We start from the raw sequence: 17,500 nt of genomic DNA, 5'->3' as shown, positions 1-17,500 counted from the left end.
TATAGCATCTGGCTTTTCCAACTAGGGTTGTAGCTTGGATAGTAATAATAATGATAATAATAAAGGCCACTCATGAAAGACAGAAGCATGGGATAGTGACATTGCCCTAGTAAGCAGGACAATGCCCTAGAGACTGACCATATTACATATGATCAGCACACATGCCCCTCTCCACCGCTTTGGACCAAGGAGGGCCAGGCAATGGCTGCTGATGACTCAACAGACAGACCTATAGGCTCCCCCAAAACCCTCACCATTAAATCAAAAGGATGGTGCGGTTGCAGCAACCAGAGGAACTTAATAAGTTTGAGTAGGACTCGAACCCCAGTCTGGGAATTACCAGGAACGGAAGCTACCACCAGGCCACCACAATTCTGGCGTTTGTTAAATAACACAAAGCCTTACTATATAACGAACGGTGAAACTAAAGTCATGACGACATAACACAGAAACGCGAAAAGTGAAGACAAAAAAATATAAGATTAAACAATATCTTTCAAAAGTTAGTATCCCACGTTTCACTTGACTTGGAAAAACACAAAAATATAAAGTATGAATGAATGCGACACTATTTTCCAATTAAAAAAAAAAAAGGCCAATAACAGAATAGAAATAAGAACAAAATAATACACACATGAAATATGATTATTACAGGAGACTGTTTAAACCACTATGTTTGTCTGGTATGTTGCTCCCTTATGAACCCTGGAGTAGATTATTAAAAGAATGTCCGAACTTTTCACCAATACGACAAAATTGACAGGAGACATTGAGGTGGGATGTAATTTGTTACGATCTGTATAAACTTCTGCAGGGTTCGTCAATATATAACTTTCTCATTTAATAGTGTTGCTAATCAAAGAATAAATTCACTTCAAAAATCACAATTTAATGAGCGCGCATACGCAAAAATACTATACATACCGACATATATTTATACATAATACAAACTAAAACAGAACGCGAATATACTCATATCATGAAGGCACGTCATTATGCAACACCCCCTCACAAACGCAACTTGTAATTCCCACTACCAGATGGCTCTGGCTGCATGTATCTCGTGAAGATGCTTACAGCTTTCACCTTTAACATTACATGTTTCGTCTGAGCGCACACACCTGTTGCTTTCGCCAGAATAAATGTACTATAACAAGGGTATATGTGAATCATGAGAGAGAGAGAGAGAGAGAGAGAGAGAGAGAGAGAGAGAGAGAGAGAGAGAGAGAGAGAGATGCAATACGTTTCAGTATGTCAAATAATTCCTTGTGCTTACCTGGAAAAGTGAGAGAGAGAGAGAGAGAGAGAGAGAGAGAGAGATAAGAAGAAATATGCAATACGTCTCAGTATGTCAAATGGTTCCTTGTGCTTACCATGAGAGAGAGAGAGAGAGAGAGAGAGAGAGAGAGAGAGAAAACTATCCAATACGTCTCAGTATGTCAAATGATTCCTTGTGCTTACCTGGAAAAGTTCGAAACAGGGAACATCACTCAAAACATAACAGTGAAACCTATACTCTTTCGTTGGTTCGCTTCTTCGGATACCACGGATTCTCTTTCCTTCTCTGGCGGGCTACGAGACTTGTAGCAGACCCGCATGTCAGAAGCACACACTGACCAATAAGGGAGTCACCTAAAAGCATGCGGATAAACTATTGAATGTTGACGTCATCGAAAGAGATAATTCCAAAGAATATAAACACGCACCACTGACACGTGTGTGTTCTATTATTATTATTACTACTTGTTAAACTACAACCCTAGTTGGAGAAGCAGGATGCTATAAGCTCAGGGGCTCCAACAGGGAAAGTAGCCCAGTGACGAAAAGAAACAAGGAAAACTAAAAAATTCAAGAAGAGTAACAACATTAAAATAAATATATCCTATATAAACTATAGAAACTTTAACAAAACAAGAGGATGGAAAACAGACAGAACAGCGTGCCAGATTGTACCCTCAATCAAGAGACCTCTAACCCAAGACAGTCGAAGACCATGGTACAGAGGTTATGACACTACCCAAGATTAGAGAACAACGGTTTAATTTTGGAATGTTCTTCTCCTAGAAGAGCTGCTGACCATAGCTAAAGTCTCTCTTCTAAACTGCTTGACAGTGGCTAGTGCATATTTACATAAACGACATTTAAAAGCCAAGAACTGTTTACCCATCAAGCATTAATGACTAAGTTAATATTTTTATCATCATTATTAGCTAAGCTACAACCCTAGTTGGAAGACCAGGATGCTATAATCCCAAGGGCTCGCCACAGTAGTTAAGAACTGATTTGAAATTTTATGCTAGTATGTCATCACTTTCATGAGAGAGAGAGAGAGAGAGAGAGAGAGAGAGAGAGAGAGAGAGAGAGAGAGAGAGAGAGAGATTTACAAGGATTTTGTATGTCTCAAAGACTTCTCAAGTCCTTAGCGGAGACTCCATTTGCTCTTGGGTAAAGAAAATTAGTTTGTGTACTACTTATGGTCTTGTCTAACTTACCCTTGAATTCGTTCAGAGAGAGAGAGAGAGAGAGAGAGAGAGAGAGAGAGAGATTCTCATAATAATCCAAGAGAACATTGAAGCTCGCAGAAATAGGGCCACCCAAAGAGGACCTGATCAGAAAAATTAATGTATCTAGCTTATGAAGACGACAGGAATAGCCCCAGTCGCTGAGAGACAGGCTGACTTGACTGGTATTTTCCCTAACTCGATGTCTGGCCTCATATCCAGTCAATCTCCGGGACCCTCTGGTAACACTGTGTCTTATTATTGCCTTGTGAGCAATTACTCTTGTATGTAAGTCGACAGCCATTATATCACAAATTCATACAGTATTTTCGCAAAAACATTTTGTGTGTGTGGTTCTAGGGAAGTTTTATTATTATTATTATTATTATTGTTAAGAATAATTGCTAAGCTACAACCCTAGTTGGAAAAGCTGCCGGAACCTAGATATATGTCTACTTTAGGCTCCAGATCCTTTATATATGCGGCCCCGAGACTATATAATAAGCACCCACGAAACATTCGAATGATTGAAGACATTAAGGCTTTCAAGAGGAAACTGAAGACTTTCTTATTTCACGAGTCTTTTGACAGTGATGATTCAACAGCAAATGAAGAATTTGAGACATGAAACGTTAAATACTCTGAACGAATAAGGTAAAACGACAATGGAGGTCCTGTAGAGTGGGGTTCCCCTGCTGTATGGGACAGGAAAAGCAGCCATCAAAGTAAAGTAAGTAAAAGCCCAAGGGCTCGAACAGGGAAAATAGCCCAGTGAGGAAAACAAGAGGAAGAGAAATAAGAATAGTGTGCCCCAGTGTACCCTCAAGCAACAGAACTCTAACCCATGACAGTGGAAGACCACAGTACCGAGGCACAACCCAAAAACTAGAGAACAATGGTTTGATTTTGGAGTGTCCTTTGAGCTGCTTACCATAGCTAAAGAGTCTCTTTTACCCAAGAGGAAAGTGGCCAATGAATAATTACAGCGCAGTAAGTAAGTGAAACATTAAATTATTAGAAGAATACATCAAGACCATTACAAAGTAATCAATGATTCGAGTTTAGATAAAGCATAACTATAAAAAAATTAGTAACAATATAGAAATCCAACTTCGACATCATCTATGTACCTTAATGTGGTGAAAGGGTTTGTGTATCGTCATGATCAGTAAAGCTGTACTAGTCAGGAACACCTATACTTGGTTGGTTTGCTGTGAGAGCTAAGATTATTTAAGTCTCCGATCACCACCCATCCACACTGGCCAGTGTGGTGAAAAAAAAAAAAAACACACACACACACACACACAAAACTAAGACGTCTAAGCCTTTTGTCTTATAGTGGAACTAGAAATGGCTATATTTGTATATATATATATATATATATATATATATATATATATATATATATATATATATATATATATATACTGTATGTGTATATATTTATATATATATATATATATATATATAATATATATATATACTGTATATATATTCATATATATATATATATATATTCATATATATATATATATATATATATAAAGATACATACAAAACATATATTATATATACAATATATAAACAAATCTAGCATAAGGTTTCGTTCAAATTTTGACAAAACAAGTCGAAATCCAAATTTAAATAGACAACATAGGCCAATATACGTTAAATTTCCAACACAGCGATGATCAGGCCCAATTACAATTATCAAGCGTTGCCGGTCTAATTGGAATATTGCCAATTTAAGCCCCCACCCCCCCACCCCCCCCGCCAACAAGGGCATACTGATATTTCCAGGAAACAATAAACATAACACTAGGTGTCTTTTCACTCCGTTTTAAATTACTATGATAAAGGATTCTCCATCGCCTACGTTTGTATCATAGAAAATAATAAGAGATATTCCCTCCCTCATCATTGATATATATGTATGTATGTACGTATGTATATATATATGCTCTTTATTATATATGGGAAATATATGTACGTATGTACGTATGTTTGTATGTACGTTTGCATATATATGATATATATATATATATATATATATATATACATATATATACATATATATATGCATATATATACATACATACATACATATATATATATATATATATATATATATGCATATATATACATATATATGCATATATATACATATATACATATATATATATACATATATATATATATATATATATAAAGAGAGAGAGAGAGAGAGAGAGAGAGAGAGAGAGAGAGAGAGAGAGAGAGAGAGAGAGAGAGAGAGAGAGAGAGAGAGAGAGAGAGGTTGGGTTCATTTCAATTTCAATGTCTGGCACTGCTAGAACTAATAATAATAGAAAAACATGCTACGGACAAGCAAGATGGGGGGTATCAAATATCAAATATTTATTCAAATGTACGAGAAGGTTCCAAGGTCAATGCTTTAAACCTTTTTCCTTGAACTAACATTCAGAAATCAGGTGGTAAGGACGCCAGACTGGGGTTTTTCGAGTCCCGCTCAAACTCGTTAGTTCCTTTGGTCGCTGCAACCTCACCATCCTTGTGAGCTAAGGAGGGGCATGTTTTGGGGCAGCCTATAGGTCTATATGCCGGGCCCTTCTTGGTCCTAGCGGCCTTCAAGCCTTTAAATGCGTGACAAATCACCAGCACAGACCTGCAGCATTTATACATACATACATGTACCAAGGCCCTTCCCTAAATTTTTGGGGGGTAGCCGACATCAACCAAATGAAACAAAAATGGGGACATCTCCTCTCTACGTTCCTCCCAGCCTGACAAGGGACTCAACCGAGTTCGGCTGGTACTGCTAGGGGTGCCACAGCCCACCCTCCCCCGTTATCCACCACAGCATTTATATATACCATAAATAATTAACAAATAATTAATTCGGTTTCTAGAAGGTTCTTCCTATGCCTTCTATATCTTCCAGCATCGAAATAAAGTGAGTGTTTAGTATAATAACAACTAAAGGCATTTATTCGCTGTCTAAAGTGTAGGGCACCACGAAAAGGGCCACATCCTCCAATTACCCTCACACACACAAACATACATACACACACGCTCTCATGGGACATCAAATTATGAAGCTTTCCTGTGGGGGGGGGGGTGAAGACAAGAGCTAAGCCTCCCTTTTCATTGTATCGCCCTTAAGCCCCCCTTCCCCACCCCCCACCCCTCCCTCCTTCCTCTGACCCAGTCGGCAATAACGCAATCATCCCCTCTCCCCCCTCTCCCCAGCATCGAACCTGGGCATCATTATCATTCATGCCCTTCAATAACTGCTGAGGCCGCCAGAGCTCATGCAGCATCTTTTATGTACTCAGCATCTTTGATGTACTCCCTCATCCCAGACAACTGCAACCGACATCAGATGCTGCGATGCATAATCGAGTCTCTGCGACACACCTTCAAGTATTACAAGTTTAGGCTGCGTGTGAAAATAGAAAAAAAAGCAGCAGCCTCTCGATGCCTTAAATAGAAAGTGGAACAAGGCGAGTGAATTCGTTCACATAATGAGCGTACTTCATGATCGTCAATGCTGACTTTTGAAATTGACAACAGGCATTTTGCTGTTTGCTCTCTCTCTCTCTCTCTCTCTCTCTCTCTCTCTCTCTCTCTCTCTCTCTCTCTCTCTCACCGGAAGATGCATAAGCAACTCTCTGGTGGATATACGAAGTGCCTCACACTGAGGGACCTGGGGGAACCTTAACATAGAATAAGGCAATAAGGCAATAAAGTAAGGCTCTCTCTCTCTCTCTCTCTCTCTCTCTCTCTCTCTCTCTCTCTCTCTCTCTCCGGAAGATGCATAAGCAACTCTCTGGTGGATATACGAAGTGCCTCACACTGAGGGACCTGGGGGAACCCAAACATAGAATGAGGCAATAAGGCTCTCTCTCTCTGAGCCAAATATTAATGTCATGAGAAATGTCTTTCTATTACCTTTATTTCCATAAAATAGAATAAGTGAAAATATTAATCATCAGCATTGTTCTGTACCGAGACAAGTCGATGTTTTCAAAATATCTCCTATTCACTTTCACTTAAGGTCTTATCATAGTTAAGCTCGAGGGTGCACTCCGGCAAACTTTTCTATCCCATTTCTCTTCCTCTTGTTTTGTCATTTCCTTTTTATAGTTATATAGTCAATATTTATCTTAAATGTTGTTACTCTTCTGAAAATATCTTATTTTACCTTGTTTCCTTTCCTCATTGGGCTATTTTTATCTGATGAAGCCCTTGGGCTTATAGCATCCTGCTTTTCCAACTAGGGTTGTATCTCAGCAAGTAATAATAATAATAATAATAATAATAATAATAATAATAATAATAATAATAATAATGATAATAATAATAATAATAATAATAATAATAATAATAATAATAATAATAATAATAATAATAATAATAATAACAGGTTCCTAATAAAATATCTACTTTTAAAATCGTATGTTGATATCTCCATAGAGACTCTAAGTTATAAATCTCCAATCGCCAGCTTTGTCCGTATTATATTTACTGCGAGTTCAAGGTTAGACCTGATGATCGTTCATCGTGGGAAGAACAGCCCAAACAAACAGCCACACACATTGTTATTATTCTAAAGAACGGCGCCTCTCTATGCAATCGGAGGTAAAATTACCGTGGGGGCTGTCAACCAGGCAAAACAGGAGGATTGACTAGGCTATCTCAAGGGGTGCCCTTTTAGCTCGGAAAAGTTTCCTGATCGCTGATTGGTTGAACAAGATCATTCTAACCATTCAGCGATCAGGAAACATCAATGTATTCTCTTCAAACCTACTTGATTAGTCCTTGCGTCATACCCCACATGTCCACCAAATTTAGTTGAAACTGGTTCAATAATTTTTGACGTAATGTACACATAAAAAAGCGATTATTTTAAAATTATTGCTGCGTACTTTACTTTGATGTACTTTATCCAAAATGTTACATACTAACCCTTGGGTCATATCTAACATGTCTACCAAATTTGGTCAAAATCGGTGGAGTAGTTTTTGTGTGAAAGCAACTAGAAGTGGACTTAGTAGAGGGCATACTTCCGCCAAGGCAGCTTATTTCTCGAAACCAGTTTGCCTTAGGATTAACTCGGTCCACCTTTTGCTTGACCTTGACCTTGACATTTGACCTAGGACTTTAAAAATTGAATCGATTCCACGTCTCGACATGAAAATTAATCCCTGAAAAGTTTCACTACTCTATGAGTAAAATCGTGGCCAAGAAGTTGTTCACAAACAAAGAAACATACACACAGACAAACAAGGCGAAAACATAACCTCCACTCCAACTTCGTTGGCGGAGGTAATGACAACAATGCAATGATACTTAAACAGGACAAAAACTCAACCTTGCAACTGAAGTACCAACCTTGTTGAAAAACCCAACCTCGAAACTGAACTAGTCACTTTGTTCGACAGCTAATGCAATACACGTAAAACATGACATGGAGGTAATTAATATTCCTCGGTCACACATGGGCTTGACCACTTTGGACAGAAGGCCTTAAAAGTTTAGGTGCATGACAAGATTTTACAGAACTACGTGCAAAAACCTTCTTTGATTACAAGCCGTCTGGTAACAATGTTCCGGCGTTACTGTATAATCTAGGAAAATGCTATTATGGAAGAGAGAGAGAGAGGAGAGAGAGAGAGAGAGAGAGAGAGAGAGAGAGAGAGAGAGAGAGAGAGAGAGAGATTTAGGAACTCTTTGGACAATCAGGGAGAGCATTAGGAAAACATGACAAAGAGAAAAAAAATAATTAGATAGTAGCAAATAATAATAATAATAATAATAATAATAATAATAATAATAATAATAATAATAATAATAATACTTTGAGAGCAGACCTTCTTTTAAACAAGTTTCTTTATCCTTTAACCTTTCTTTGTCCTGATCACAGTTGACCAAGAAAATTTTCCTTTGATTTGAAAATGTAAAATGCTAAGCATTCAGGACGGGAATATTACGAACATCTGAATATTCAACTAATCAGTAAACATATTATTACCGGTTTCCATCAATCATGAATAAATATCAGCTATGATAACAAGACAGTAAATATATTTCATTCAGGCCTGAAAAAAATATCGACTATGATAACCGACAGTTATACGCAACTGTTCAAATGAAGAAGATAAATTTATTCTATCATAAAATTCTTATTTATACTCAGTTTTTTTAATGAGGCACATTTGCACTGGCTCGCAGCGGTGCCCTTTTAGCTCGGAAAAGTTTCCTACTATCTGATTGGTTAGAATGATCTTGTCCAACCAATCAGCGATCAGGAAACTTTTCCGAGCTGAAAGGGGACCCCTGAAAGTCGGTGCAAATCTGCCTCACTAAATTAATACTATAGTGTACCCAATTCTTCATACTTTTTAATGAATTTGCACCTTTAATCATCAATGCTTGCACCTCGAACAAATTGGAAAACAAATAATAATGGAATAGACATTAAATAAATAAACTATTTTGTCTCTACTCATGTGTGGAGGATTCGTCAGGAGAGCAACTTCCACCAACTTCATTAACAGGGCACAACACACTCTTCTGTTCGGGTGTTTACACTGCAAACTCCCAAACACTTGACACAATTTCCCCTTCATTAATTTGCGTATCAAGGGGGCCACAAGATGGAAGCTCGAACAAGTAACAGTTGTTTTTCTTGACACTGATTTCGCTTTTACTGATCTACTCAATTTCACAACTCATCCATTGATTGAAATCACACGTTCGTTCCCTTTATATAGTTTATTCTTTCTCTTCAAAATATCAATTTTCGATTTTACGTCTTGATCATCGTTCTTATTCACATTTCGAAGACTTGAGTCATTCATCACTTGAATAAATTAAATCCTTTTCCACAAGGATCTTCTCCTTTGAAACCAAAGACTCCCACATATACACACCCGCAGTAAAAACCACGCCATGTTTACGATACAATCTGAGAGTATGTTTGTTGTTGATGAACATCCTTCTCCTTTCACCCGTGCATTCTACAACGCCACAAAGAAGCAACAGAGAAGAGCCTTTTAGCATTACAAAGCAGAATGCCCATCACATTATAAAACAACCGCTAATTGTTGTCACATACTAGGAAGTCGACTCTTCATTGCCTCTTTTAAAGACTTCTTCACCAGAGAACAGGAAAGTTCATTGCGTGAATCGCTCGCTATGCAAATAAACCGTTTTCTCCCTCCCTCTCTCTCGTTCGAAAGTTGTGCCACACCATGGGAGTAACCTTATTACTACAACAACAACAAGACTATACTCGGACCATCTCCCTCAACGTCTCGTACGCCACAGTCTTTGCATATCCACTCGAGACGAACCAATGCAATGCCAGATACTATGTGCTACCGGTAGCCCGAAACCCGGACTTGAAACCACCACTCCTTGTATCCGCCTCTACCTTCTTCTTCTTCCTCGTTTGTAAGTCTCTATCGCACCACAGAGCGTCCCTCCCTAAGGAATACACTTGGGGAAACGTCTCACCGGGGAGCGTTTTTCACCTGGATGCTTGACTCGCCTCCTGTCTCAAGTTCGAGCACTCGATCGTTCGCACTTCTTTCCAATGCGAATCAAGGTGGTCGGATTTCTTTCACCTTGGAACTTGGAATGTCATTTCTTTCCGAAGCAAAAAAGAAGGTCACGTAGATCTGAACAGATTCTATCCAGTTATTTGTTTTTATTTCCGTTTTCAACGTTCACGCACGCGGTAACATACTAACATTCTCGAAATAAGTCAACTCGCTTTTCTAGGAAAGGCTAATTTGTAGAAGCAACAATACACAAAGTAATGAACGGATGAAATAGCAATCGGTATGAATTCAAGACACCTTCACCTTCGGCCTCTAATTATAAAACGGAAACGTAAGTCACGGGCTTTCCAAAGAGGGAAGGAGAGAGAGATGGAGGAATGAATCGGAGTAGTCGAGGCACCGTTGAAGTTGCAGGAGTGCACCTCACTCTACCTAGTTCCACACACCACTGCTGCCTGACAGGGCCCCCGGCCTCGATTGTACCACCTGATGATGATGGTGGCGTTGCAGCGGCAGCGATGGAGGAGGCTGCTGCTGCTGCTGCTGCTGCTGCTGCTTGCTGCCCGTCCTCCTGCTGCTATTGCATGGCTGCTGCTATTGCAGGGCTGCTGCTGCCCGTCCGGGCTGCTGCTGCCCGTCCTCCTGCTGCTATTGCAGGGCTGCTGCTGCCCGTCCTCCTGCTGCTATTGCATGGCTGCTGCTGCTGCTGCTGCTGCTGCCCGTCCTCCTGCTGCTATTGCATGGCTGCTGCTATTGCATGGCTGCTGCTATTGCAGGGCTGCTGCTGCCCGTCCTCCTGCTGCTATTGCATCTGCTACCCTCCTTCAGAAGCTGTGATTTCTCATCTAGATGCGATGATCAGTATTCGTCTGTCTTGGGGTAGAGTTCTCTTGCTTGAGGGTACACTCGGGCACACTATTCTATCTTATTTCTCTTCCTCTTGTTTTTTTTTTTCAAGTTTTTATAGTTTATAACATCATCATCATCCCTTCCTACGCCTATTGACGCAAAGGGCCTCGGTTAGATTTCGCCAGTCATCTCTATCTTGAGCTTTTAATTGAATACTTCTCCATTCATCATCTCCTACTTCGCGTTTCATAGTCCTCAGCCATGTAGGAGAAATTTGTTCTAACGTTGTTTAAATATTCTATTTTTTCACGTTTCCTTTCCTCACTGGGCTATTTTCCCTGTTGGAGCCTCCGGGCTTACAGCATCTAGCTTTTCTAACCAGGGTCGTAGCTTAGAGGTTTAATCAGTAAGGTGGCTTTTCTTTGTATAGGATGCCCTACAATAAGCTCCCCCCCCCCCCCGGGACATCCGAATGATTGAAGATATCAAAGCTTTCAAGAGGAAACTGAAGACTGGTTTGACAGTAAAGGAGCAATACGTGATATGAAGTGATGAATACTCTGAACGAACGAGATAAAACGACAGTGGAGGTCCTGTAGAGAGATGGGGGTTCCCCCTGCTGTATGGGACCGGAAAAGCAGCCGTCAAAGTAAAATAAGTAATAGATTGTTTGAAGGAGACTTTAGATAGTGAAGTATATATTTACACAAATGTTGATTCATGATGTCCGTTCTCTCTCTCTCTCTCTCTCTCTCTCTCTCTCTCTCTCTCATGTTTACGCACGTGGCTTCTCAAAAATCACACATCTCTCTGAGTACGAGGAAAAGTCAGATAAAAATTGACAGTGAAGAGTTCATCTTGCCGAGGACGGGAAAAGGTGGGTTGACAGTTCCAGCCACTCCCATTACCTATGGCTGGCGACCTGTCCGTCTTGATGACAGACAGACAGGTGGGCCCCCGTCTTATCTGATAGCATAGGGTCCTCCTAAACTTCTGGTAGCTACTTCATAAATTTGATTTTTTTCCCCAATATCTATCACCAATTAACGATATCTGAAAGTCATTTTATCTTAACAAAATATGAGGGAGTTCACAGTGCTAAATATGAATCTCTCTCTCTCTCTCTCTCTCTCTCTCTCTCTCTCTCTCTCACATGAATCGCATATTATTCTCAAATTCCTGCTCCTTTATATTCAAACCAAATACTCTAGATAATTTTATATATATATATATATATATATATATAAAATTATCTAGAGTATTTTGATTATTAAAAAAAAAATTCCCTCATCATTGGAAAATGTAAATTAAATTACACAAATGAACAGGCGCTTTCACTAAAAAAAATTATATTCAAACTCATGACTGTTGAGAGAGAGAGAGAGAGAGAGAGAGAGAGAGATTAAAAACTGGAATAGTTAAAAAAGCAACATAGTTTCCAGTTTCTTCGTGCAATAGCAAGAGAATTATAATAGTATAAAGTCTGGAATCTCTAACTCGAAGGCCAATCTCACCTCAACTTTCACTGAAGCGAGGGCGGGGAATCATAAGAGTCGAGGAAAGAGAGAGTGGGCCAGTGATTGAGGGAGTGGGGGGGGGGCTGTAAAAAAAAAAAAAAAAAAAAAAAACTATTCGTCTGCTGATTTCATCTACAGTTACAGGTTTCATCTCTGGAAGGTACAACACACAGACAAACTGAAGATATTAAGACTTTCAAGATGAAACTAAAGACTTTCTTATTCTGCGAGTGTTTCGATGGTGTGGATTTATTATCATTATTATTATTAGCCAAGCTACAACCCTAATTGGAAAAGCAAGATGCTATGAGCCCAAGGGTTCCGACAGGGAAAAATAGCCCAGTGAGGAAAGGAAATAAGGAAATAAATAAATGATGAGAATAAATTAACAATATATTCTAAAAACAGTAACAGCGTCAAAACAGATATGTCCTATATACACTATTAACAATGTCAAAAACATGTCATATATAAACAATAAAAAAGACTCATGTCAGCCTGGTCAACATAAAAACATTGAACGAGCAATGCGTGGTGTGAAATGCTGTATACCTTGGAATGCATATGGTAAAATGACCGTGAAAAGTAGAGAGTAGGGTTCCCTTGCTGTATTAGGACCAGAAAAGCAGCCATTTAAGTAATGCTTCGAATACGGTCATATTCAATCGCAATTGCAAGATATAGTTTAATACACACTTATAGCCATCCATTTTGACTGTGTAGTGTCTTATCAAACACGTTATACGCAAATATACGCATACAGTAGTACTAGCAAACAGAAGCATACGCACGTGTTTAAAAGGTTTGAAGAACGCTCATGAATAGCAGAGACCAGGGACAGTGACATTGCCCTATCAAGCAGGACAATGCCCTAGAGACTGACCATATATACATAATGATCAGCGCCCAAGTTCCCTCTCCACCCAAGCTAGGAACAAGAAGGGCCAGGCAATGGCTGCTGATGACACGGCAGATAAATCTATACGCCTCCCTCCAAAGCCCCAACTTTAGCTCACAAGGATGGTGAGGTTGCAGCGACCAAAGAAACTTAACGAGTTTGAGCGGGACTCAAACCCCAGTCTGGAGCGTTCACCAGTCAGGGACGTTACCACATCGGCCACCACAACTCAGTTGCAAGATAATGTTAACTACGCACTTACACACGCTCATTTTGATTTAATAAGTGACATACGAAAATATACGCATACAGAACCGCTAGCAAATAGAAGTATACGCGAGTGTGGGCCGTGGAGTATCTACAGGAATTAGTTATCCGTATCATTTCAAACTCTACATCTTTTTCTTCAATATATTTTTGTGGCTATAGAGAAATATACATTAAATAGGACCAAGTTGCCACATTAATCATCACGTACGTAGACAGACGGCTCATCAGCCTCCTTGTAAACAAGAAGTCAATTACCTGGATATTGGCCACCTTTCTAATATAATTTGTCAAGCTTATCCAATCAGCTTATTTAAAGTCGTCCTCTCCTTTAGAACATGACACTATCTATCTATCTATCTATCTATCTATCTATATATATATATATATATATATACACACACACACTGAATTTATACTAACGTAACAAAACTACATGCAAATACTTCGGTAAATCCTTCCACCTGAGTGCTAACTTTTTTACCACAATTCCTCACAGAATCAATTATATATATATATATATATATTTACATATATAATATACTGTATATATATATATATATATATATAAGCGTTCGTTTAACGAGTGGCACCAGCTAGCCTCAAATAAGGGTACGATCAGGTCGTGAGTGGACTGACAGGAAGTGAAAGAAAATGAGGCCGAAGTCCGAAGATGGTGGGTGGGACCAGAGTGTCGGAGGGTAGGTTGGGGGCCCCCGACACACATCCTACCTTCCCGGCGCATCCTCCTTTTCTTTTTAAGGAACTAACCTGCAGTAAAGTAGCACGGCCAATAAAAGAACAGTTAAAATACAATCATAAACTAGGTTTGAAGTATCCAGAGAAGACTGGCGTAAGGAGTCAAGTGTTGCGCTTGGAAATTTGCAGCCTTTCGTGACTATGAATCTGACCCGCATGAAGTGTTGCGGGGAATTGGCCAATAATAATAATAATAAAGAAGAAGAAGAAGAAGAAGAAGGGAGGAGAATTTTTTTTTTATTATTCACAGTAGTTATTTCTTAAACTGGGTAACCTGACTAACAGAAATCAGCTGACAAATTTATATATATATATAAATTATATATATAAATTATATATATATATATATATATATATATATATATTCTTAAAACTAGAGCATTTATTTATACGTGCAACTTCATACTTCTGAGCCACTTGACCACAACAATCGCCTGTTTCGCTTGATGGTGAAATCCTGACCCACCCCCTTCCCCCCTCCCCCACAACGCCCCTTCAGTCTGCACGCCCTCGAAGTCCTTTTCATTGGCCCTTGTTTAAGAGGCCGCTCTTGCATTAACCCACCGGAGCCCTCAATCAATGGGACGCTCCCCCCAATCCAAATTCCTGTCCAGATATTCACCTCCCTACGTACCTACAATGCACCTGTCTGGAGAAAATGAGAAGAGAGACCACTTCACGAGACGTTACGAGAAGGTACGAGAAGTTACGAGAAGGTACGAGAAGTTCAAAGAGAAGTCTTCATGCAAAAGGTCTCCCCTTAAGTATTACGAAAATATCCGTGAATGCAATAAGACGGATACCCAATTGAAAGAGGATTCAATCTTGAGATTCTTTACTCAATCTCGCCTTCATCCACCCACACCCCCCAGGGGAATCCAGTCGTCATGGAGACATTTTCCATCTGACTCTAAGCTTAAAGGCTGTTCATGAATGACAGAGGCAAGGGACAGTGACATTGCCACCACCACCATCTTCACCATCTCCCACGAGGGCAATCCAATCATCATGGAGACATTTTCCATCTGACTCCAAGTTTAAAGGCTACTCATGAATGGCAGAGGCAAGGGACAGTGACATTGCCCAGCAAACAAGACAATACCCTAGAGACGGACAATACATACATAGGATCAGCGTCCAAGCCCCCTCTCCATCAAAGCTAGGACTAAGGAGGGCCAGGCAATGACTGTTGATGACTCGGTAGATAGATCTATAGGCTCCCCCCAAACCATCCATCCTTAACTCACATGGATGGTGAGGTTGCAGATACAAGAAACTAACGACTTTGACCGGAACTCGAAGCCCAGTCTGGCGATCACCAACAAGCCACAGCAAGCCACCTTTCCCATTGGTGCCAACCCATCAACATCCCATTGGTGCCAACCCATCAACAGCCCACTGGTGCCAACCCATCAACAGCCCACTGGTGCCAACCCATCAACATCCCATGGTGCCAACCCATCAAACAGCCCACTGGTGCCAACCCATCAACATCCCATTGGTGCCAACCCATCAACAGCCCATCTGCCCCACTCCTGTTTCAACTTCAAATGGCTAACCCACGCCCGTATCAAAGTCTCTTCAATTAAATCTCTCCAGTAATTCCTTTTCCTTCTGAATACCTCCAATAGAGCCTGCCTTCTCTCAATCCTCCCTTCCTCTCTCTCTTCGCGAAAGATTATGGGTATTAACATCCCGGTAACGGTAGGACTTGAGAGGCTCAGTGGATTGGATCTGTTCAAAGCCCTATTTCTTATTTTGCTTTTATCTCTATAGTGGATTGCAAAATGATACATAAATGAAAGATCAAAATATATTAATACTATATTTTATATATATATATATATATATATACATATATATATACATATATATATATATATATATATCTTATTTTCCTTTCAGCTCTACAGTGGATTGCAAAATGATACATAAGTGAAAGATCAAAATATATTAATACTGTATTTTATGTATGTATGTATGTGTGTGTATATATATATATATATATATAATACATATATACAGAGAGAGAGAGAGAGAGAGAGAGAGAGAGACGAAATTAATATAAAATTTCTCTCTCTCTCTCTCTCTCTCTCTCTCTCTCTCTCTCTTTCTCGAGAGAGAGATGAGAGAGAGAGAGAGAGAGAGAGAGAGAGAAATTTTATATAATTTCGTCTCTCTCTCTCTCTCTCTCTCTCTCTCCTCTCTCTCAGCTCAACATAAAACCGGTAATGACAGATTCAGGTTGTAAGTAATACGGAGCAAGACTATCCCCATACAAGAATGGCAAGAGAAGTTCAAAAGTGAAGTGGAACGAACCATATGATAGCTTCAACTGGAACGCCAGAATCACGTGAAGAGAAATGGATGTTATGAAAGAGATTATTAAGTCATAAGCAGCGCAGGTGTGTGGGGGAGGGGGGTGTGGGTAAACAACAACAGGAAAAAGATACGTGGTGGGGGAATAATAATAATAATAATAATGATAATAATAATAATTATGATAATACTGCTACTATTAATAATCAGTATCATCATTATTATTATCACTACTACTATTATCATTATTGTTATTATTATTTATCGTTATTATTATTATTGTTATTATTATTTATCGTTATTATTATTATTATTGTTGTTATCATTGTTATTATTATCATTTTTATTATTACTATTTTTAAATAATAATAATTATTATATTATTATTATCATTATAACTTGCTAAGCTACAACCCTAGTGGAAAAGCAGGATGCTATAAGCCCACGGGCCCCAGCAGGAAAAATAGCCAAATGAGGAAAGGAAACAAGGAAAAATACTTTAATAAGTAAAAACTATCACGAAACCCCATAAATTACAAATCATTGTGGGTTCGTAAATATATTAGGGTTTAACCTCGAAAATAAAAATTCCATTTTCTCTGAAGCCGATGAATTCCCATTTTCTATAATTCAGTACTAGTCATATGACGTCATAAATACTGTAATCATAATTCTTCTAAAAGCTCTATATAATTTTAATCCCTGTCATATAAAACTATGGTAGTTATTCAATCTGTTCTGAAATTTCTTATATTATTATTATGCCGATCGCTCAATTCCCGAATATTTTTAAATATCACCGGGAAACGGGAATATGCACAC

The 17,500-nt window shown here is 39.0% G+C and overlaps 1 protein-coding gene across 5 annotated transcripts in view; it reads right to left on the bottom strand.

The window, feature by feature from the left end:
• Positions 1-17,500, bottom strand: part of LOC137618050 (serine-rich adhesin for platelets-like) — an 81,965-nt gene that overhangs the window by 40,916 nt on the left and 23,549 nt on the right. Inside the window, exon 1 of one of the 5 annotated variants that reach the window (XM_068347994.1) lies at positions 10,502-10,522. The exons of 1 other annotated variant lie outside the window; for it this stretch is intronic. Coding sequence is in view for 1 of the 4 variants with exons in the window: in XM_068347998.1 (XP_068204099.1) it covers positions 1,462-1,487 (26 nt within the window). In the remaining 3 variants the exon portion in view is untranslated. Of the gene's footprint in view, positions 1-1,461; positions 1,503-10,372; positions 10,395-10,469; positions 10,523-17,500 lie in introns of those variants that run through there. 3 more of the 5 variants (XM_068347992.1, XM_068347993.1, XM_068347998.1) reach the window with 3 other exon arrangements.

Source organism: Palaemon carinicauda, chromosome 24 (genome assembly GCF_036898095.1).
Source record: "Palaemon carinicauda isolate YSFRI2023 chromosome 24, ASM3689809v2, whole genome shotgun sequence".
Lineage (NCBI taxonomy): Eukaryota > Metazoa > Arthropoda > Malacostraca > Decapoda > Palaemonidae > Palaemon > Palaemon carinicauda.
Note: the sequence above shows the minus strand (reverse complement) of the source record. Positions and strands in the feature narration are given on the sequence as shown.